Source organism: Propithecus coquereli, unplaced genomic scaffold (assembly GCF_000956105.1).
Source record: "Propithecus coquereli isolate 6110/MARCELLA unplaced genomic scaffold, Pcoq_1.0 Scaffold100, whole genome shotgun sequence".
NCBI lineage: Eukaryota > Metazoa > Chordata > Mammalia > Primates > Indriidae > Propithecus > Propithecus coquereli.
In genome coordinates, this window is record NW_012133859.1 from 819,640 (window position 1) to 844,118 (window position 24,479).

Sequence of the window (24,479 nt, forward strand, 5' to 3'; positions counted from 1 at the left end):
AAAATAAATCAATATAGAGACAGATGAGAAGACTGCTCTATGGCTCTGCAAGGCTGCCAAGCCCCTGGCTGTGGTTTTCTCCATGTCCAAGGCCATGGGAGAATCTCTCTCTGTCACCCAGCAGATTCAACCAATCGGTCCTTTCTTGCCCACCTGACTCTGTAGAGCAGCTACCGCCCCTTGTGGGAGGGGCTGGGGCGAGGGCGGAGCAACTAAGCAGAAAGGGCCTCACTGGCCCAGCACTGCTGCAGACACATGCCAGGACGAATTAGTTCCTAAAATTCCCTAGTTGTTTTCATTGTGTCCTTTACTACCTTGGGTCTCTAAGACTTGCACATACATAATAACAGGTATGTATCACAAAATTATATGAATTATACGTCTTCAAATTATTTGATTAAAAATCCAGTTTAGAAAGCTTATTTCTGGATACTTAGTGCCAATTACCCCCTTTCTAATAAATAACAGTTACAATTCAGGCATTTACTAACAACATTTTATTAATTCACATCATGTTCACATTTCCATTACTTGTTCTTCAAAATGAAATGATCGTTTTACCACAGTCCACATCAATCAACTGATATATTAATCTATACCAAAAGAAACTGCTCAAATGAAAGCAGGATCATCTGAGATGGTGGGAGTCACAGGAATAGCTCAGGCCTTAACTAACTCTCATTATCTTAGCATAAAATGATACTGGTTGTGCACAGCAGAGCCTGGGGAAAGGGAGCCCCACCTGTCTCCTGGTAGCCACCACCCATAAAATCACACCAAAAAAATGCAGTTATGCAGATCTAAAACTAGCCAAGGGTTTGTACACCACAATTCTAATTTAATACTGACCAAGTTTTCTAGTCGATAGGTTATAGATGAAGCGGTTTATAATATATAACCAGAATTTAAAATAAAAATATGTGAAAAGTTCCTTAGATAATATACTTCCTAATTAATAAAAGCTCATGTGACATCACCACACACCAAGATTTTTATTCTTTTTCTGTTCTTTTCTTCTAATCGTTACATTTTTTAAGCCAGCTATAACTATTGCCATACTATCACACCTGTTTTTATTTTTCCACATTGTTTTTAATTTTTGTCCACATGCAAATATGCTTCATAGTTATAATCACAGTGTACTCAATATTCTAAAAATTATATCTTTCACTTAATTATAGGTCTTTACCATTTTCATATTGTGAAATCTTCAAGATTATTTTTTCCTGTCTGCCTAATACCTCCTAATTTCCTTAAGCATAGCCTTACTATTGAACATAGCCATTTCCATTTTTTTTCTGTTATTACATACGATTTTATATAGAATGTTTTTCAGTCTTTTAAATTGTTTCCTTGGAATAGAGAAAATGATGATCAAAACGTGAACATTTTCATAGCTCTTTCTGTGTTAAATGTAATTATTTTACAAAAAGGTTGGATCAATTGATATTGCTCTAATAACTTGTGAGTGTATCAGTTTTACAGAGAGCACACTTTGATTCACTTTTAGCTTTAATTTTTTGCTATAAGAGATATCAGTATCTCATTATTAATTATAAATAGGATTCAACATTATTCTATATGTTTATTAGATAGATTTACATAAATTGTCTATTTACATCCTTAACACATTCTTCTGTTTCCTTCTATTTTTTAAAAGGTGTTTTTAATTGGCTGCTTGAAGTCCTGAAAATAAATCTCTTAACCTGACCTAAATGCAAAAGGCAACAGAAGCAAAATCAGTACAAATGTGCCCTGTCACCTGAGAGAACTTGCCTGTTACCAGGCCACATTAACAGAAGAATGATCCCGTCAAGAGAAATACTGTCTACTTACCCTCATCGGTCTTCAGAGTGAAGTAAGAAAATGCATTACTATGTATTTGAGGGCCATACTTCATTAGGAAGTCATAAATTTTACTTTTAGATCACTAAATAACTTTTTCAACACAGACATTGGTCACTAATGATGAAACAGGTAAAATGTAATTAAGCATGCAATTAAGGAGTGGGGAAAACCTATGCAGCTCAGTAATTGTATGAGCAAACTGATTTATACAACTGTCCAGCACTCACAGAGGAATAAAGGTTACAATAAATTCAGATCTTGCATTTTCCAAAGCATTGGGTGGGGCACTCCCCCCACGTTACTTGACATCACAGAGAAGGGCAACCCCACGGAGCACCCAGTGTTCAGGGGCCTGAGCCGTCCTGAGGTCCACAGCAGCAATGTAATTTAAGTCCGTTCGAACTGGTTTCTTGTAGATGGGGCAGGAGTAAAACCGAGGATCTCTTAAGGCTACAAAAAAAATCACAAAAGAAAGGAACTTGGTGAATTTCTAACTTAAGAGCCCAAAGAGAGTCCAGAGCCAAGCTTGTGCATTCCAAAGGTCATTCCAAAGAGAGATGGGCTTGGCAGAATGGGGGAATTCTTCCCAGATGTGAAGCAGACACTCCCATATGGTGCCATTGGCTATAGCAAGATACCCAGACAGCTTTCAGGGTCCCTCACTGGCCCCCTGCCCAGTGCCCTTGACATAACCTCTGCCCATGTGCTTCCTCCTCTGCTTTCTACCTGTCAACTCCACATCCCCCTCCTCTCATTCTCCTTGCACCAAACCTTGGGCACACACACCCTCTCTTTTTCCTTATGGCTTGGCTTTGGCACAAGTGCCATGTCACTTTTAATCAGACATCAGGCATTACTTCATCATTATTATTCAAAATCTTCAACCCTCTGTCCAAGACATCATCTACTACATACTTTAAACTACAGGATGGAAGGTCCCCAACCCCACCCCCTGCCAAACTGGGTGTTGTGAATTCTCCACGTATGCAGAGAAATAAACATGGCTGGGAAGCAGAGAGTAATGCCATGGTTCAGCTCCCTGAGATTCAATTCTGCCTTTTTGGAGTAGAAGAATAGATGTGGTTTCCACAACTACACATGCAATGAGAGACAACCTGTGCATGCCCATCCTCCAGAGAGCCTCTCTAATACAGCCATCTCTAGCGACGAGCTCACTCTCTCTCTCCAGCCTTGGACACCCCATGCTCAGGGACTGATCCAGGTCTGGGAGGTCTTACACTTACACAGCTCATGGGGGCCTTCTTTAAGAAAAAGAGTAAAAATTTACAAATATGAAATTTGGCTTTGGAAGGAGCCTGTTTGTGAGCAGCCTGAGAGTTTAAGTTTCATCGGTTTCTTGTGAAATCCATGCTGCCCACAGCGGTTTATCTGCACACCTCACAACATCCATCTCAGGAGGCAGAATATTATTTTATATTCTCTTCCAGGTTACACATTTTTTAAAGAGAGAGTTGTGTCCATACCTATCCTTGTACTTTTCTGGAAGACCAATGCAATATGATAAATGACTCTCACATAACTATTGAGGTGAAATCACATTTAACTATGAGAACAACTTTGCTTTCATGAATTAGCGTTACAAACAGGGGCACAGAAACACGGAAACAGTAATTTTTAATGCAATGTTAATATATCATATTCACTGAATTTATTTCCCAAAATTAACTGACTCAATAATTTGGCTCTTTCTAGCAAATTATAAAAATGAAAGCACTATCAGAAATTAAAGTCTCATTATTCAACCCAACAGAACCTTCAACCTACTGTGTCGTGTGTTTTTATAGACTCATGGTAGATTTAATTGGTTTTATTGGAAGAAGTTAAATATTTGAATATGATAATATTATATGTAACTTTCAATATCCAATAAATATTCTAATGCAGTGATTCTCAACCAGGGGTGATTCTACCTATAGGGGACATTTGTCAATATCTGGTGACATTTTTGATTATCACAACTGTGGGCTTCTTACTAGCATCTTACTGGTTAGAGGCCAGGGATGCTGCTAACATCACATAATGTACAGGACCTTCCCCCACAACAATTTTCCAGAATAAAATTGTCAATAGTGCCAAGTCCAAGAAACCCTGTTCTAAAACAACAGTCCTAGATATTTTACAGTATTTTAAAACTCTGTTTGCTTAAACCCATGAAATTAACCATTAGAAACAACCTAAAACAATGTAACGCCTAATTTTTAAGACTGGGTGTAATTTTTTAAATTTCTATGAGGATACCACTAGTAATAATAATTAGTCAAATATATATAAAAATTCTGAACAGGCGAATGACAATAAATAATGGAATGCAGTTAATACTAACTATACTAACAGATACATTTAAACCCTTTAATTCTAGGGTCTGTAAATATGTAGTAAATATATAACTAATTGTTCTTCTTGATGCGAATTTGATTAACAACCATTTTATAATCCTTGAAATAAGCTTTTGATGTCTTACATCTGAACTTAATGATAACTATAATTACACCCTGGGAATTATTTGACTCTTTGGATTTCAAACCCAAAAGAAAAATGGAGGGGAAAAATAGCATTCTATTCAATAAGCAAGTGAAAAATAAAAATAATTCTCTGAAATATTTATCCAATTTTATTTATTTTTAATTGCTTCAGAGCTGAAAGTGCCCATGCCAAGTCACAGCATGCAGCAAACTTCTGCAGCAGGATTAGAAGCCACTGAAAATGTAATTTTATGGTGAAAATGCTGACAGATGCTAAACAACTACATAAACAGATGATTCTAAACCATTCCCGGGCTTATAGAAATAACTTTGAAGACAAAAATAAGCATGCTAGGTAGGTAGAACAAATCAGCCAAGTATGTTTAAAGCCTTAGGGTTCCAGCAAGAGGAACAGAGAAAAGAAGTTGTATAAATTGGTGAGCTATACACTTTAGGATCCTAAATGTTTTAATAAAACACCTTGGGAAATTTCACTTTCTAACCATGTAACTTTCCTATATATCCTACATTTTTCATCAAAATGTTAAAATGTATTCCATATATTCTATACAATATTCAAAATAACCAAGTTACATAGAGAGTCTCTATATAACCTTTAAATCATTCCTTCATTTAACCTCCCTTTTGCTAAGAACATTTAAATTACTTGACAGTTCACTGTCACATACAGCATTTCTTTTAATCATTTAAAAGTCATGAGAGTTAAACATTTTAATAATGGTAGTAATTTAAAAATTATATATTATGTGCTTGACATTGTCAGGTTAATTCTGTCAACAACCCTAAGCAATGGGTACTATTATTGGATTATTTTACAGAGAAGAACACTGGAACATAAGGAAATGAATTATTTGTCCAAGATTATAAAGCTATAGTGACAACTATGAATCAAACCTGGTCAGAACGGATTTACAACCTGTGCGTTTAATCTCCGCAAGATCTGGGAGGCACTGTGCATGTGTACCTCCGTGTCTTTGCAGGAAGATGTGAAAATGAAGTAGAGAGAGTTGGACACCTGTGTTCAATCCGTGGCATATTTGAGACTCTTCCAAAGCCACATGACTAATTACTGAGGTGATGAAGCCAGGAGAACAACCCAAATATCCCAGCCCCCAGCACATAGTCCTTTCTTAGAGAACATGGGGATGAGCCCTTCATCCTGCAGCATGGAGGAGCTGCAGGAGAGCCTGTGTGCATGGGGCAGAGGCTCTCACTGCCCTCCCACTGCTCCCAGTCTACTTTACCAAGTACCTGAGAAAAATTAACTCAGGGCTTCAGTGTGCAAGGGTGCTGTCCTTGTTTTGAGTTTAGTCTTTATTTGCAAGTTTCATTTCAGGTACCAAGAATTTCAGGTACTAAATGCAGTGCTAAGCAGAGCACTAACCACAGGGATTCCCAAAGGTTTGCATACACCCCAAGACAGACAAATGTGATTCTGATACCAGCTTTAGCACTTGGTAGCCAGGAATCATGGGCAAATTACCAATGTCTCTAAACCTTAATTTCCCCATCTGCGAAATGGGGATGATATATTTTAAAGAGTTGTTATAAGGATTAAATAAGTTAATATATGTGAATATCCGGTATAGTATAATGCCTGGGATGTGGTAGATGCCTGCGATGTGTTGCTTGCTATGTTCTCTCTCTCTCTTTCTCTCTCTCTCTCCCCCCACATACTCATGCACACGTGCACACACATGTGCATATACTTACACACCTACCTTTTCACTAAAGCAAATTCCCCAAACTCACATTCCCCATGGCTTTGCCAGAGTTCCAGGTTTACAAGCTGAAAATGGATCAAATGCCGCAGGGCTGAGGGGCTGAGCTCTCTACCGCTGGCCACCGCTTATGGCTCTCCCCACCCCAGGCCCACATCTGCAGTGTCAGATCAGAGTGAGTCACAGGGCGTTCTTAGATACACTTTTTCCTTAGCAGGAAATAGCCCCAATAGCTTCAGGGGCCCTGAGACCTCTCTCACACCCGACTTAGTGATCAGAGGTACATATAAGTCTTGCCTCATCGCCCCCAAATATTCCTATCACGGATTTCCTATCACATCAGCTACAATACTGAAGTTCATTTAGAAGCATCACTCTGCCCACATAACAAATCTGTAAAGAGACACATCCTCCCTATATCTGCCCCTTTCTAGCCTGCTTTAAGAATAAAAGATCTAGAATCTATGTGTGTGGCTTTGCTCTCCTGGTGACTTTAGTACTATCTTGGTGACTTTTCCATGATGCCCAGCAAGAAACATGAATTTAAAAAAACATTTGGGAGCGTACCACTCAATTTTCAGTTAAAATAAATATCTAGACTCCTTCTTTTTGGAAACAAATAAACCAATCCTGTGTCTAAATTTCATTTTTTTTTTTCTTTTCTTTAGACAGAGTCTCACTCTGTTGCCCGGGCTAGAGTCCTGTGTCTAAATTTCAATGATGCATTATTTAAACTGAGAAATGGCCCTTTATATTGATGTAAAACTGTTAACTACAAGCATTCTAATTTAAAAATGCTGCACTTGAAGTGTTTTGGGATCATTTATGATGCTATACCCCTTTATGTCAATTAGAGCTCTAGTCAATTACCAAAAATAAATAAAAATTAAATGTATAGCATGAAAAGAGTAATAGGAATCTTAGTTTTCCATCACTAAAGAAACAACTCTTCAACAACAAAGCTATCTGTCAAAACAAGTTTCCACCAAAAAAAAGAAAGAAAGAACTAAAGTTTTTTTTTTTTTTTGAGACAGTCTCACTCTCTTGCCTGGGGCGAGTGCCGTGGCGTCATCCTAGCTCACAGCAACCTCAAACTCCTGGGCTCAAGCAATCCTACTGTCTCAGCCTCCCGAGTAGCTGGGACTACAGGCATGTGCCACCATGCCCGGCTAATTTTTTCTATATATATTTTTAGCTGTCCAATTAATTCCTTTCTATTTTTTGGTAGAGACGAGGTCTCGCTCTTGCTCAGGCTGGTTTCGAACTCCTGAGCTCAGAACGATCCGCCCGCCTCGGCCTCCCAGAGTGCTAGGATTACAGACGTGAGCCACTGCGCCCGGCCGAGAACTAAAGTTTTCTTTTTAAAAATATGTTGAAATTAATTCCTTTTTCCTTTGCTTATTTTATTTTTTCCTTTACCTGCTGCTATTGAGCATCACCACCAACTAATGCCCAGCAGGGTGAGTACAGTTCTGCCATAAAAATCTGCTCTTAAATAATAAAGAATTGCCAGTATTATACAATTATTTCTTTATTCCTAGCATGCTGAGATGTTCAATGTCAAATTGCCATGGATTTTTATAGTATAGTCATGAAGAAAAAGAAAAAGTAACACCTAACTCAAATTGTGAAAGATTTTTCTTTCATTTTATAAGGGAAATATTTCTACAGCATGTTGATTATGGGCAATGATATGATAGAGCAAAATTTCTAAAATACCATTTTTTGCTAAAAGAACATTTGATTAGTGTTTCTATAAAATAATCTCTGTTGTAGGACTTCACTCCGCCCTAAGAACTAATAAATTCAAAGCGTCAGGTCGGATGCTTGCCGAAGCCCAGGCAGACACGTTTATCCTTTCAGATTCAACTAAGAAACTCCAAACAACACATCATGCGCCAAGCAGTGTGCTGAGATCCTTCATGATCTTTATCCGATGCTCAACTCTTCCCTTCACAGCCTCTTCTTCCTTCATCTTTTAAACACTGGTCCTCACCTAAAGTAATCCTTAGCCCCTTCAACACATTACTAATCTTTCTGAGCTTATTGTCCTCAAAGCAAAGATAAAGTTTCTTAGCAAACTGTTGTGAAGATTAAATGAGATATGGTGTGAAATACACCTGTAAAACACTCTCCATAAATGACAGAGAGAATTCTTCCAACCCCTTCCCCATCTCTGCCTCCTACCTCAAGAACCACCTTCATGCGGAAGCTTTGTTATCTACCTAAACACTGCTGACATCTAATTATCCTTGACTGAGCCTATCTTCTAAATCCCAGATCTAAATTCTTGGGAGGAGCCAGCATAGAGGAAAAAGCCCAGATTTGGAGTCTGGTAAACCTAGGCTTAAATCCCAGCTGTACTGCTTACCAGCTGTTGAACTGTATACAAACCACTTAACATCCCTGAGACTTAGCATCTTGCTAAAGTAAAGATAAAATATAGATAAGAGTAATATCCTTTTAGGATCATTATAAGGGAAAAAAAGGAATGTCTGTATAAAAGTCTCAGGGAACGCTTGGCACATGATACAAATTAAAAAGAAATCAGTAAGATTTTTTGCCTTAATTTTGTTGTTATGCTTATTGGTATTGTTGAGAGTCTACCAAACAACTCTTCTGAATGTATCAGGGGCACCTCCACATCATCTTATCCAAAACCAAGTGCAGACTTGGTATCTTTTTGAAAGACACTCACTCTCCTCCTCTATTGTTCACTAGTCAAAGAGAAATGGATTTGAAGTCACGATTCTAAGACTAACTCAGTTGTTCCCAGGGGAGTATGTATAAAACCAGAATCGACGGGTGAACCATGGGGAGATGGGCTTTCCAGGACCCAAGAAGGCTGGGGGCAGCAATGCAGTTCAAGGAAACATGGGTGCTGCTCTTCCTTCCCTGACTCTGCAGGAGAATCTGGCCTTACTGGCATGGAGTTTGGTTCAAGAATTGGAAAGCCCACCATAAATCATAAAAAACTTATATCCATCTCATCTCATCTCAGAGACATGTAATGAACAAGTTATGTCCTTCCAGATGCTGATATAAAATATAAAGGGATAGTGGCATAGCAGGCATTGAGCTTCTATTTCAACTCTGAGGTAGCCTACTTAGGCTTACTGGAGAGAAATCTTGGCAGTCACATGCCTCATTGGTAGCACAAATGCCTGGAGAAACCATACTAAGATAGGCTTCAATTGCTCTTACTCTGGGACACCGTCCCTCTGTCTTTAAGATCCTTGTATTTTCTGTGTAAGGGTCTCTTCCAGCCAATCACAGCCCATATACACTGATGCCAATGAGAAATCCAAAACCTTAAAGCCATTCTCAATTCTCTCCTTCTCTCCTCTCATCCAAAGGATCCTCAGGTCTTCTCGAGGTCCTAGATATTGTTCATACCCACCTCCCTCGTATCCTCTCCACCCTTTTGTTGCTGCCTCTACTCATTGTCACTTGCTAAATTGTTCCAGTGGCCTCTCTCTTGGCTCCCTCTGTCTCAGACCCTCCTCTTTTATTCTCCACCCTCACTCCTCTGGGCATTCATCTTCCATAAGGAAAATCTGGTGATGACACTCACACAGCAACTTCAAAATATTGAAAACGTCAACCACACCCTTCGTACCTGGGCTCTCTCTCCCATGCCATCCTCAACCCCTGTCTGTCCCCATGTCCCACCAAATTCCTTGGTTATCATGCCGGGAATGCATCGTGCATCCCCACACACACCCTCGGACTTCATCTCTCCCCACTCTTGCCCTTCATCATTGTTCTCCACTCTACACACTCTTTCTGTTCCTCAAACCCAGAACATCAACTGCCATCTCGGGCCTTCTCGCTTTTCCTCTGCTACTGGATAGTACCAGAGCCCCTTTCCGTCACTTGGATCTCAGTTCGATGCTCCTTCCTCACTGAACTCCTAAATTATCTCATACTCTAGCATACCACATGCTATGGCTTGAATGTGTCACCCAAAATTTCATGTGTTAGATATTTAATCTCCAGTACAAGTGTTGGGAGGTAAGGCCTAATAAGAGGTTATTGGGTCCTAAGGGTGAATCCCTCATGAATGGATTAATGTTATCTCATGAGTGAGTTAGTTTTTGCAAGTAGGGATAGTTATAAAGAGATTTTGGCCCCTGAGCCTCTCTCTGTCTCAGGTACTCATTTCTGCTTTCTGCCTTTTACCATGGGATGACCCTTTACAGATGCTGGTGCCATGCTCTTGGACCTTCCAATCTCCAGAACCATGAGCCAAATAAACTACAATTGTCTATAATTTACCCCTCTGTGGTATTCTGTTATAGCAACAGAAAACGGACTAAAATAGTATGTGTGTGTTCTCTTTAGAGAAACAAGAACTGTCTGAAATCAGCACATTCATTTATAGCCAATTCTCATTATTCCTGGTAGTTATGCCCTATAAAGTCACCATGAACAGTGAATTAATGAATGCTGAGCCATTGCTCCTAGAGGAAATAACAGAGTTAGTTTCCAGCAAGCCTCTGGTCACATTTTCATCAACCAATCAATATATAGTCTTGTTCTATGTGTGTCTCTGTTTAAAGACAATGTTTAAATATACATTGTTGATCCATTAACATTAAACTCAAGTCCAACAGCACTCATGCTTGAAGGAAGTTTATCCAGCACAAATATTCTCCATAAGGTACACTACGGTATTCTTGTACTCAGAAACAATAGATGACATTTGAGCACTACACTTGGGGAATATTTTCAAGAGAGAAAAAGTATAAAAATTTGAAAACATGCACTAAATAGAGTATGAGAGTTGAAACAGGAAGGCAAACTATTGCCTTACCCAGCCTAAGCTGGGAACATGTGTATCAGGCAACTCTAATTTTTTGCTGCTCTGTGAATGGCCAAGAAAGTAACAGGAGAATCAATTTTGGGGTTACAAAGAAATTTTAGCATGTAGGCTAATTCAAAAATACAGCATCTACAAGTAACAAGGTCAACTATGTTTGCTTCTTTTATGGCTATTACCCCCTCTTTGAGACCAAGCTCCATGTGAGTGGGAAGTCTGGGAAGTCTATTTTCATTGCTGCATACCCAGCACTAGAGCAGTGCTTGGCAGATGGTCAGTGCCAGAAAAATAGTCAATGAAGGATCAGGTAAGCTATAAGCTCTTTCCCTCAGCCAAGAAAAGGCTTTCCCCATCACACTCATTCTTATCCTCCAAAGCACATCTCAAAAGCAATCTCTCCTAACCTCCCAGACACGGTTGTCTTCCTTCCAGGCTCCCTGAGAATCCTGCATATATTTCTATCATAACATTTATGCATTTCTATTTTAATTATTTATTTACTTATGGGTCTCCTTCACTACACCAGGAGTCCCTGTGGGCAGCCCTGTTCATAATTCTGTTCACATCCCTAGCACCGAAGGTCATGGCTGGTATCTATTAAGCATCCAGCAAATGTCTGCCAAAAAATAAATGCTTATGGTTTATAAACTCTTTTCCCTGATTCATGTTTTCAAATGTGTTGCTTATCTAAGGATTGGGCACACTACCAGCTGTCTTTAAAGAGAGATTATTTTATCCCTTTACTTGTTATAATCTTTTGTGCTTCTATCATAAACTCAGCACTTCCTTGGGATCCCCTATCATGGCTACCTCTAGAGTTTATGGCTTTTGCTTCTAAAATGAACAGAGAATTCCCTTGTGTGCTGAAAGGTGGTTATTGCTGAAGAGACATTAGCTGAGTTAAATGCAACAACAAAAGCTTCCAGAAAACATCAAGCCAACAATGGAAAACAGTTTAGGTATTTTTAGACTTCTCAAATACAGCTTTGATAATTATGTCAAAGTCTAATAGCATGTGCTTCACAGACATGTTATTACCTTCAAAGGCTGAAATAAGAATCCAGCATTTTACCATTAGCTATAGGACTAAACTCAATGCCCCTGAATTCATTCTGGATTTCACAATCTGGCTCAAACCTCCAAGCTGGTAGAGCCACAGCCTCCAGGTGAGCCCTGTGTGGTCCCACCTGGAACGTCTTCTTATCACCACTCACCCCACCTCACATATCCACCCTTAAAAGCGCAGTGAGGCCCAATGCTCCTATAATCCAGCCCCTGACGACTTGGTCTCACTGTTTTCTTGCCCTCCTTTCCCACCATGTATTAACTATGCCAAACATTTCTTTCTCATCTCATCAGTGAATGTTTCATGAGTGTCCACGTATATTTTATCTGCTTTATTAGATAAGCAAGAACTATCAAGAACTATTGCCTCCTCAGTGGTGCTCAAGAAAGTATCCAGAGACCAATAACTTCTCACTAAATGTGGGTGTGAATTTAGAGCTCATTGATAAAACAGTAAAATCTCTATTACATGATAACAAAAATAATAAATTCCTATGCTTATAATGTCATCCAACCCAACAATACCAATCCTCACTGAATGTACAAGACAACTTACTGTTGTTTTCTGCATAAATCCTTATGACAGGCATCAGCTCAAAGAGCACTTTGGGTTTTGATTCAATGAGTTTCATGTTCCTCTTGTCCCAGCCAGCACCTTCAAGATACAACCCATAGACATAGACACCCTCTGTGGGAGGGGCAGAAATGTCATCCTTCATCCATTTGGTGACTTCGTTGCAAAGCACCATGTTGTCCAGAGCCCAGCCTTTATTGGCCCGAGTTATTTCCTATTCAGGGCAGCAAAGGATGAAAGCAGCAATTAGAGGTTTTTCTTAATAGAAAGAGCATAATAATAATGAAAGTTTAACTCCCAATTACCCTAATTCAAAGGAAGTAGAAAAATATTTAAAGAATTAAAAAGATTCTCTCATGAAAAAATACCTATGTCCTAATTTAACCACTTAGACTTTAAAAAGAAATATAAAATCGAATCAAATACAAAAATAACAAATATTTTAAAATTCAAGCTAGCAGCCTGAGAACAAGTGGCTGGATTTATGTTCATGACAATATAACTGCTAGTACCAAAAAGAGACAGTCATTCTCTGTCTTATTATAGTCTTTAAAACTATAATGAAAGAAGAAAACGCTGTAGAGGAAAATTATAATAACACAACGGATGCAAATCAGAGCAATTACCTGTCGCATTGCAGTTAAAAATCCCTGGGGGTTAAAAAAGCCTGTCATCCGAAAGCAGTGGGGTCGGCCATTGAAAACCCACGAGGTAAATTGGCTGTTTCTTTCTATAAGTTCAGTGAACCAGAAGCCCAGCGTACTTGAAACCCAAGAAGCCTGAAATGCATACATTAAAACCATTAACTGATGTAAGTTTAATTCTGTAGTGTAAACTGGCTATGTTGACTGAAAAATAATGATGAAATATCAATTTCACTTTTAAAATGAAGAAGTCCCTAAGCCATGAATTAATTTCCCTTGGATTCTGATATGTAAGCTTTCCAAATTATTCTTTCTCCTTAATGATATTAATGACACTAAGATATAATAGAACCAGATAATTGTCACATGGGTAACAAATCAATTTGCAGAGCTTTTCAAGATGCCTGATGTCAACTGAATCATTTTCCACTTACCAATATATTCATCCCTGATTTGTCTATAAAGGAATCAAAATAATTTATTGAATTAAATTTAACAGGCTTCTACCATTTTTCCTTAGGTCATAATTTCAATCAATACAATATCAAATAGGATTTCTATGTACATAAATATGTTCATGGCCTCATCAGGATAAATCATCAGCACTTTAAAATATAGTCTGTGGATAATAAATAGTAGAAGACTTGGTCTTACTTATTTTTAATGATGTAAAAGACAGCTATTTTCCGGAGTGTTTGTCCCTTTAAAATACACTTTTATTTCCTCTCATTAAAGAGCAAAAAAAGGAAACCCAGGTCCCTTTACCATCCACAAATTATTTGCATTTATTGCCTCTAACTTTCCCCTGAATTCATTTGTGGAATTTCTATTATGACAATTGACATGGATATGTTATTAACGTTATCAGCAGCAGCACTGGTAGGTATCTCTAAATCATAGATTTATAATATTTTACTGTAATTGTAGTATTTTATATACGAATAAATGTAGCAATCAACCTATGTAGGTATACCACTTGAATTTCAAATATCTTAAGAATGAATTTGCCTATTTTTCAATAGCTACTGAGATTCCAAAGACTGATAATGAAGCTGAGTAAAATAAAAACCTGAATAAAAAGAACATAATTTAAGAATTAAATAACTCATTCTATCCTATCTTTACAGGGGTATTAAAGAGATGTGTTTATACTACATTTGGTCTGAGGGCAGAGGGAGTGTTAATGAGATTGCCTCCTGGCAAAGATTCCTGTTCCAGAGCCTACCAGGTGCTGGATGAGCTGGGTGAGCTGGTTTCACTGGGAATGAACCAGGATAGGTCAGTGACCCAAAAGGTTCTTCCTCTGACCTTGACAATGAGAAGAGGCAATTCAGACAGAAAACTCTTAGTCCTTGGCAATGAATTTGTTGAATGTGAGAAGGAAATTACGGAGTCTAGTCAAACCTGACTCTGAGTTTGTAAGCCATGTGGCTGGAGGGATGGATGGTGGTGTCATAAAATAAGAAAATAAGATGGAGAAGATGACAAGAAGCCACCCTACTTACTCTATGTTGCCTGCAGCACTCACTGCCTTGGAATCTGCCGACGCCCTGGGTGAGATAGCCAAGGCTCAATATTAAACAAGTCCTATGACCTTCCCATTTAGCCAGGTAGCCAGCAGAGAGCCAAGCCTCCCCCGTTCCCCAGTTTTACCTCTATATGCTTCCCTCCCTGAGCCAACCCCAGCCCTCCGGCCTCCCAGGCCTTCCCAACGGCCCTTCGGCATCTTCAGTGCCATGGCCAGAAAACTCCTCTAGATCTTCAGCCTCTTTCCTGAGCATTTCTCCACCCCTCTCTTGACTGAAGTCTGTTCCCCACCCCCACCCAGGACAGACTGATTCCTTTGCAGCCTTCTCAAAATGTAGGCTGCTACTTTCCTCATACCCCACAGCCCTCAGAACCAGGGGAGGAGTAGATGTCCTTGTCATTTCTGACTGTGATTATCAGGTCAATACGTCACATCATTCTCTTCCTTTGAGTCTCATGTCATGTGGACATACTGTCCTTACCCCTTTTGGTTTCTGTCACCAACTGGTCACTACCTTTTATTCATCAAGGAATTTGGCTTCTGGTTTACTCTTCTACTCAATCCCTCAAATTATCATTAGGATGATGATGATGATGATGATGATGATAGTGTTGGTGGTGGTGGTAGTGGAGGAGGTGGAGGTGGTGGAGGTGCAAGTGGTAGCAGTAGTGATGATAGAGGTAGTGATAGTGGTGGTGGTGGAGGTGGTGGTGGTCATCCTGATGTTGGTGTTGTTGGTAGAGATGGTGATGATGGCGGTGGTGGTGGTGGTGGAGGCGGAGGTGGAGGAGGAGGGGGTCATCATGATGGTGTTGCTGGCAGAGGTGGTGGTGATGACGGTGGTGGTAGTGGTGGTGGTGCAGATGCAGGTGGCGGCAGTAGTGATGGTGGAGGTAGTGATGATGGTGGTCATTGTAGTGGTAGTGGTGGTGTGGTTTTGCTAATAATAACCACAGCACTTATATAGTATCGGTCATATCCCAGGTACTGTTCAAAGCACTTTATATATCAACTCATTTAATCCTCATGAAATGCTAGGAATTACATAATACTATCATTTCCATTTTACCATTGTGCAGACAAGGAAATTGAGGCACAGCAAGCCAATTAGCTTAACCCAGGTTGAACGGCTCAGAGGAGAGATAACTTGAACCCAGGTATTCTGGCCCAGAGTAAGTTCATGCAACCCACATGCTGCCTTCATTTACTTTTATTAATCATTTTAGGGTGACTTCAGCATCCATGTGAATGACACATTTAACATCCTACTTTCTTATCTCATGATCTTCTGCTCTGTAATGACCCTAATGTCCATTCCATTTCACTCCCCTACTCCCACACTCACACTTTAAATCTTGTCATCTTCAAACACTGTCCTGTTGGGAGGAGCATGTTTTTTTCCATTCCTACATTCCTTCCATGGTTTCATTTATATCCATAACTTCAGATTGTAAAGGAGTGAATCCTGTCACGTCCCTATACCTGCATTTATGTCCTAGTTTCCTTCTCCTCTAACCGTCAGGTATGGCAGAGCATATGCATTGTGAAGTGGAGTGGAAGGGAAAGTCTTGGGAGCAGAGACACTGGATGAGTGAGCTGTCAGGCCAGCACTTGATGGGTTCGCACTGTGGGTGGGGTCACCCTGGATGATGGCAGTGGTCAGAGGGAAAACAAGCCAAGTGGCAGATTTTCCCAGGAAATATGTTCTAGCAGACAGCAAAAACACTCATTCTTTTCCCATGTATTTTCTTGACCATAATCAATCTTCACAATCTCACTTACATTTCCCAATAAAATGGGTGTGCATACACAATACACACACACACACACACACACGCACTCTTAAATACAGCACAAAGAGAAGAATGTCATTTAGGCTCCATCCACTCAACTGTCCTCCCCTCAAACACACTTATTTTTCTACTTATAAAGATACTCAGAAACTCATTTTACTTTTCCAAGTGGAAAATTATTTCTTAAAACTGTATTTGTCTTTAGCACAATTACCAACAGGTAATCAATAAGCATGCTGTTAAATCATTATCTTATTATTTTGAGATATACATACTATACACCATATTTACAGACAGAGCAGGGACTTTTTTTTTTCTTTTTGGTGTGACTTTTGATGTATGTATGCATCTTGACACATTTCTGTCTATAAAATTAACATCATGGGCTTTGGAGTCCAAGGGCTTGGGTTTAAATTCTGATTCTTGGACTTCTTAGACATGTGATCTGGGAAGAGACTTAACTTCTCCCAACTTCAAGTTCCTAATCTGTAAAATCAGGGCAATAAAATGCAAAATTTATATGAAGTAATGCATGTAAATTGACCAGCAAAGCACCTGATATGTGGAAATAACTATATAATTTCCTTCCCTACTTACAGTCTAAAAATACAGGGCTATAAGGAGCTTAGTCCCTAAGCAAAAGAACCATTTTGAGTAAATTATCCTAAGATGCTTTCCACTTGCCAATCACAACTATTCACAACAAGAAGTGATTAGGTAGGATAAAAGTAGGTTTATACGTACTTTTTTCCACGAAGCAGGGATTCTGGCATCAAACATGCAATCCAATGCATCTCGTAAATTTTCGTTCATGATAATGGTGCCGTCAATAGCAAGTTTTAGCTCAGTCAGGGTACTTCGGACAAGGCTGAGTACCCTTTGCATTCTGTCTATTTCCTGCCTGAGGAAAATGTTCATTGGCTGGAATGGCCCCATCTTCTGCAGCCTCTCTTTTACCTGCCATGGAGACGTTCAAAGCACACATTAAAAATTAGACAGCTACTGAGGATTTTATGGAGCTGGTGCCCTGGGGCTTCTGAAGAGGCCCAAATTCTTACAATTCCATAAATAATAAGCCTTTTTTTTTAATGGCAGAAAAAAAAGAAGAAAGAAAACACCTGTTAGATGACCAGTCCAAATTTTCATACCATGCGGGAAAGAACAGGCAGCCATAAATTCACAGAAGAATGTAAAATGCATGACCATAATCATGAAGTCTTCCAAAAAGCAAATGCATTCATTGGGAAATATTCACTTACTGTCACACAAGCAGACAAGTACACACACAACCATTCTGCTGATTGTCTCAAAAAACTAGACTTCCATTTTAAAAGCTTTCTTTTTTTTCCATGAAAGCATCCATCCATCCACACATCCACCTTTCCATCCACCCATCCATCCATTCATTATCATCATACAAGTACTTGTTAAGAGTCCTCAATATATCAGATATTGTGCTAGGCTGACTTGCTTTATCCTAAGGTAGCACTGACAAACTCAGCAAAAGGAGAAAGACTCTTCTAAATGCTGCTACTTACTATGCTTATTTATGTAGCTTCATTCTATTTTTAGATATTTTTATTGCTTCATAAATATTTAAACCCCTCTTAGTTGTGAATGACCTCTTTCCTGATCCTATAATGAAGAGTGCTTATGAAAGCTGATAACAGTATTGATTTTCTCCAAGCAAGTTATCAGAGATTCTTTCAGGAAAATTATCCCCTTGATGACAGGTCCTGGAGTTTGACCGTAGTACCAGCAGCCAAAATTGCCCGCTTAGTAGAATATGGTAGGATGCAAAAGACACAAAACACTACAGGATTCCATTTGAAAACCAAGTGGAAAAGGGACAAGGTACAAAGAAACACGGTGGCTCTGTGCCAAAAGTGCCATGCGATTGTCCACATCCTCTCTTAAGACTACAGGGAAAGTAAGCTGCTTACTTTTGGGTTTATCAAAGATCTTAAAAAATATTATCAGGGTAAATCTTTTTACGACATTCATTAAAATATCTAAAAACTAACTTTCATAATCACAAATTTGCTTAGAAGCTACTTATACACTAAAATATATCAATTTTCAAAACTAGTGAGAGGAAGAAGGTGCGGAGAGGAATGATATAAATACAGACTCCACGAAATTAAGAAGGCCTGAATTTTAAGGCCTAAATTTAAGTTTAATGGTAAACTACACAATATGTATTTTTTTAATAATCAGGTGCATTACTCTGAAAATACATGGCTTTCCTTTGAACAAATGACAATATAAAGTACCTTGGAGAAGGTTCTGGAAAAGCAATCCTAATCTGTCAGTACATGCTTATAAATTAACAATAAAAACTAACACTTCTCAATAGGTTTCCTTATTGTTTATACTTTGAAACACATTGATGGATTCAAAAACTTCTTTTTTCTGGCTCTTTAAGAAGTCTGTTTTTAAAATAATTGTTTTTAATTTCGGAAGAATTCATTTTTGCCCCCCTTTCTTCTTCCTCACTGCCCCAAACAGACACATAGCCAGCTGACACTCGGTCAGGATTTCGTCAACTCACTTCAAAGGGGCCGTAGTCCGGGGGCAGCTTCTCCAGCATGTCGTCAGCCAGCCGTGCCACCACAGCCTCCCGGGTCTCATCCCCGGCACCAGAGCTGTCCTTGGGCTGGATGCCAAGGATGGCGTCCAGCACGTCTTTGGCCAGCTTGCTCTGGTAAGTGATGTCGGCATTGGGGTGCAGCCCAAATACCTCGGGGCTGTCGTAGGCAGGCAAGCTCTGAACGACAAACACCCCACAATAAGCTCGCGTTAAAATATACTGTCTCAGGAAATAAAAGTGCTTTCATTAGGATAAGCATTTACATGATACATCTTATTTGTGTCAGGCTACAAACCTCCATAATTCCTCCAGAAAAGAATCAAAAGTTGCCTTGAAAAGAGAACATCAAGAAACATAAAAAAAAAAGGCTCATGATTCTTTAAAGTCTACACCTCAAGCAAAATTGAATCAAAGAGATACTGCCTTGTTTTATATGTGAAGTAGGAAGGGAGCTGGGGATTGGTATTTTGTTTTCTGATAGTCTAATCTAATTCTAACCAGTTGTTTAAATAAATGTTGTATAACTAATGGTTATTATGTTTATAAGATACCAGGAAATGACAGTTCTAGTAATCATGGCCCGAATAAGGCCGCAGGTGGAGTTGTGCTCTCCCAGGGAAAAAAGACAGAGACTAGGAAAAGAAACAAATATTGCGGGAGCAATAGAGTCAGAGAGAAAAACAGAGAGATGGAGCGTGAGAAACAGCCAGAAGCAGAACAAGCAAAACCTCCCCCAATCATTTAAAAAAAAAAGGCAAATTTACATACAACTTGACATACATATATGAATCTTATCCTTAATTATTGTCATATTCATATTTCTCCTCTTTTCTCCTCCCTTATTTTATGCCTTTTTATATAATGTCTTCTTATGAGTTACCTCAAATGCACTGTGAAAGGGGAAGCATATAAAGAATATACACATGTTCAGGCACCCCTAAATTTATACCTTCATAGGCACATTTCCTATTCAGTGCTGATGATTTAAAAACACATGCAGTACATTAAGACAAATATGTTTGATTTGAATTAATAAAAATGTAGAGGTGATAATTTACAATAAGCTCATTACATTTATATATCAAAAAACCCTGTAAATATACTGATAAATTTAGCCTTTTGGGGCTGTGGTGCTTCAGTTTGTTTACTCTGAGATAAATCCTAGACAGAGACCAAAGACACTGCTAAATAATGTTCCAATAAATTTAAGGTATAGAGACAGAAAATGTAGTTCACCTTGAAAATCAGATTTCTTTTCTCTATATATTCCCAAATTTCCTGTCAAAATCTACCTTATTCCCTTCTTAGAGCAATGTTTCTCAACCAGGGACAATTTTGCCCCTCAGTGGACATTTAGCAATGTCAGGAGACATTTTGGTTCTCACAAGTGTGTAGGGGGCTGCTACTGGCATCTAGTGGGTAGAGCCCAGGGATGCTCTAGACACACTACGATGCACAGGCCAGCCCTACAACAGAGAACTACCTGGCCCTGAATGTCAACTGTGCCGAAGTTGAGAACCCCTGTCTTAGAGGAAGCTCTCATACAAAGCAGGTTCCTGGACCTATCCCTACACTGTTCATTAGGCCAGAATTAAGGAATAGATGTCACAGGATTAGTCAATAGAAAAGATTGAGTCTAGAAGCTGCCTTTGCCCTCCTGCTGTGGTAGCTAATGTCTCACAGGCAGAGAGCTCCAGGTGATTTGTGTCGGTCTCCCAGTTCTAAATCTGCCCAATCTATCATCTCCCCAAATAAAATTCTTCCCTGAAGCATTAAAACAGAAGGAGGATGGAGAAAGAATTCACACACAACACACACTCAGAACAAATATAAATATTTCAATCATCAGGTGAATATAAAAACATGAAGAAAGCATCTATAGTAGTAGCTTTAGTGTATATCGCCATGAACACTTCATTTAAAAGCAGTATACACAGTATAAATAAATACCAAAAAGGTCAAATGGCTACAGATATTTGCAATATGCATAAAATTCTGAAGCTGACAAACCTGGATATATTGAAGATAGTTATCCACTGTGCTGCATTTGGGAATATTGTATCCTTGGTAAAAACTGAAATCTGGTCCAAACATGCTTTCGCTGAACCAAACCTTAGCAAATGTGTTCAGCAGTCTCTTATCGTAGTCATCGGTGACCCTACCTCCATACTGAATCTCTCCTATCATGTAGCGGACGGTGGTCCAGGAGATACCCTGGGAAAAATTACAGAATCATTATGCAGAACTGATGGCCGTGTCCGCGTTATTTTCCCTGCCAGGTAACATGCACGCACTCACTTTCGCCCGCGTCATTCAGTCAGCCCTTCTTCACCAGTCATGCGAAGAGAAAGTGTAGCGAGAAAATTAAACAGGCAAACATGAAGGGTTATTCAAAGCTCATGCCCATGGTTTGAGATAGACTCTTTTAATGCATTCGTATGTTTTCATACTTTAATATTAACAGAAAAAAGTTCACTTTTTAATAATATTCAGACAGTTCTTTTAAAAGCACACACTTGAACACCATCAAGGCTCTCATTTTCATTTTTTTAGAATTTTATTTATTGATTTATTTTTTTATTTATTTTATTTTTTTTTTGAGACAGAGTCTCACTATGTTGCCTGGGCTAGAGTGCCATGCTGTCAGCCTAGCTTACAGCAACCTCAAACTCCTGGGCTTAAGCAATCCTTCTGCCTCAGCCTCCCGAGTAGCTGGGACTACATGCATGCGCCACCATGCCCGGCTAATTTTTTCTATATAGTTTTAGTTGTCCAATTAATTTCTTTCTATTTTTAGTAGAGACAGGGTCTCGCTCTTGCTCAGGCTGGTTTCAAACTCCTGAGCTCAAACCATCCACCCACCTTGGCCTCCCAGAGTGCTAGGATTACAGGCGTGAGCCACCGCGCCCGGCCACATTTTTTAGGATTTTAAAAAACAAGTTTCTCCACCCATCCCTCCAACAACAGCTTCTTTTAGGTTGTCGTATTTGGAATATAAATTTGTCTTTGAGAAATAAAATGATAATCAAAATTTTTCCATTTTTTTCCTGAAATCAAGGGGCAAGTGTGACTCAAATTGCTAGGACTTAAAGATGACTTTGCAAGCACAGCAAATCCTCACTCTCAGCTGGTTTGCCCCAAAGCTAAGTGTTCACGTGGAGCTCAGCAACCCAAGCCCACATGCACCAGCAGCAGGAGGCATGCACAGTGGTACCTTTTTGATATCCATGTCATCCAGGTGGTTTTGGATGAACTGCACAGTGGCGTTAAAGTCCGCCTGATTAAATTCATAGGGGATATTCCACCCCAGGGGGCCAAACTTGCGCCTCTCCTGGACAGTTGAGTGTAGGAAAGCCACGGCGTACAGCAAGGGCTTCCACTGGGCCCCAGAGCTCACTTCCAGCAGGTCTTGGCTCACACCTATTGTGGTCAGTTGGGTGAAAAATGTATCATCTCTCAAATGTTTTTATTTTTTATTACTTTTATAAGTAATTAATTACTATTGTAAATTCCTGATATTAAACTTTGCTTATTTTGAATTATTTTTACTATACTCATATGGCAATTATAATTTAACTTCTGGGTGTCCAGAGGCCATTTCTGTCTGAAAATTTTCAAAGAGATTTGGAAGTGGAGGTAAGGAGCCTTCTAATGTGGTTCAAGTTCTTGACAATCTACCAAGATAATGTGAAGATAAAATTGAAATGGAAGGGAAATGGCAGTTAAAATAAATACTATAACTACTATTAATAATAATTATTATGATGTTATTATTTGGGGAATATATTTGGGGCATAGATCTTTAACTAATTTAATGTTAATTAAAATAGTGTGTATAGAAGCTCATTGCAACCAGAAAACATGCCCCAAATAATGATTATTATAGATTTATATATTGTATTGAATACATAATTATACATTATTTGATTTATTTTTTATTGCCATTATCCTTCCATCTCTACTTTATCCCCACATTAATTTACAGATTGGCAAGAATTTGAGTCTTATTAGCAACTCCCCAAAAAATCTCTTCACAGACTTTTCCAGATTGAAGTACAATAATTATATTTCTTCTTATTATTATTAAACACACTATTTTAGTTACAATTTATTTCAATCCTCCTGGATAGATTGTCCCTATTTTACATATGAGAACATTGAAACTCAGGTTATGTGAGCGAATAGCACCCAAGAGAACAAAGTGTTTGTCACCAGGAAGGCCCAGAATCAGGACTCCTGACTCCAAGTCCCACACTCTTTTCACAGCTACAGGTCCCAGACACAAAGCTATGAAGCAGAGGAAGAAAATGCAGAGAGAACAATCTCAGTGCCGGTCATGACTGGAGGGCCACTTTTGTCTGTTTTTGTTGCTATTTGAGTTTCAACTTTGCTCACGTTCTGACCCGTGGCCCTAATGAAATGAAGGCAGGCCATCGCTTTAATGCAGACCCTGCTCTTGGAAGAGGCTACTGGACTGCTAAAGGTACGGAGCATGAAGACCATAAACAAAAACGCTGTCAATTTTTGACGTCAACGAAAAAGGCAGGCGTCTAACTGGAGAACAGCATAGGCTTAAGCAGAGCAATATTGGGAAAACAGGAAAATCGAAGGTGGGGATACCGAGCTCTGACTCCCCAACACTGCAGGGGCATATTCCACAGGGAACACGACGAAAGGGAACCACCACCTCCCCACCAGGTTAAATAATAGCACTACTTGGTGTGACTGAATCCTAGCTAACTCTGCTTTTTATAATTTCTTTAAGAAAACAATGTAAGTACAAAAAACTCCCATAGACTCACCGCCATATGTTCTTTTCAGTCCTGCCCGGAGGCCCTGTGGAGGCTCATTGGCAAATTTAATGGACATCTGAAGGAGTGTAATGGGGAACTGCCTATGGACCTCGGTGGTCACCCAAAGGCGGAATGCATCATGTACCATCTCAGTTTCTGTAATTGTGTCCATCAGCTCATCCATGAAATCAAGTCCCAGATGGCAGTTCTGCAGAAGTGCCCACCCTCCCTAAGTCAACAACAGTAAATGGAAATTTTAGGTGATCTTGTGTTTTACACAGAGATTTAAATCACTAGGTTCTTTAGAAATTAAATAATTAGAATTTAATAGAAAAGTACACTGCTTTAAATTAATCTAGTCAAACCTAAGGATACAATAATGTTTAATTGAGATACGTTATATTTTTTACCTGGTCCAAGCATTTGTCCCACAGTATACAAGCACGTCAATTGTAGTCATACTATATGGTAGCAGTCATGAAAATAACCAAAGCAAAACATAAAAAAAGAGATAATAGTACTTCCAAGTAAAGATGGTTGATTGAAAACATATATTCAGCTCAGCTCCCTCCTTAAATTTCATTAAAACTTCAATGA

General features: G+C 39.1%; 1 protein-coding gene across 1 annotated transcript in view; it reads right to left on the bottom strand.

Annotated features, from left to right (window-relative positions):
* Positions 1-2,146: 2,146 nt before the first annotated feature.
* DNAH5 (dynein, axonemal, heavy chain 5) overlaps positions 2,147-24,479 on the bottom strand; it is a 291,357-nt gene continuing 269,024 nt past the window's right edge. The window contains exons 63-70 of the mRNA XM_012642647.1: positions 23,892-24,111; positions 22,304-22,509; positions 21,100-21,303; positions 19,051-19,266; positions 17,244-17,456; positions 13,161-13,313; positions 12,517-12,748; positions 2,147-2,298 (exon numbers count right to left, since the gene is read on the bottom strand). Of these exons, the coding sequence (XP_012498101.1) occupies positions 2,147-2,298; positions 12,517-12,748; positions 13,161-13,313; positions 17,244-17,456; positions 19,051-19,266; positions 21,100-21,303; positions 22,304-22,509; positions 23,892-24,111 (1,596 nt within the window). The remainder of the gene's footprint in view (positions 2,299-12,516; positions 12,749-13,160; positions 13,314-17,243; positions 17,457-19,050; positions 19,267-21,099; positions 21,304-22,303; positions 22,510-23,891; positions 24,112-24,479) is intronic.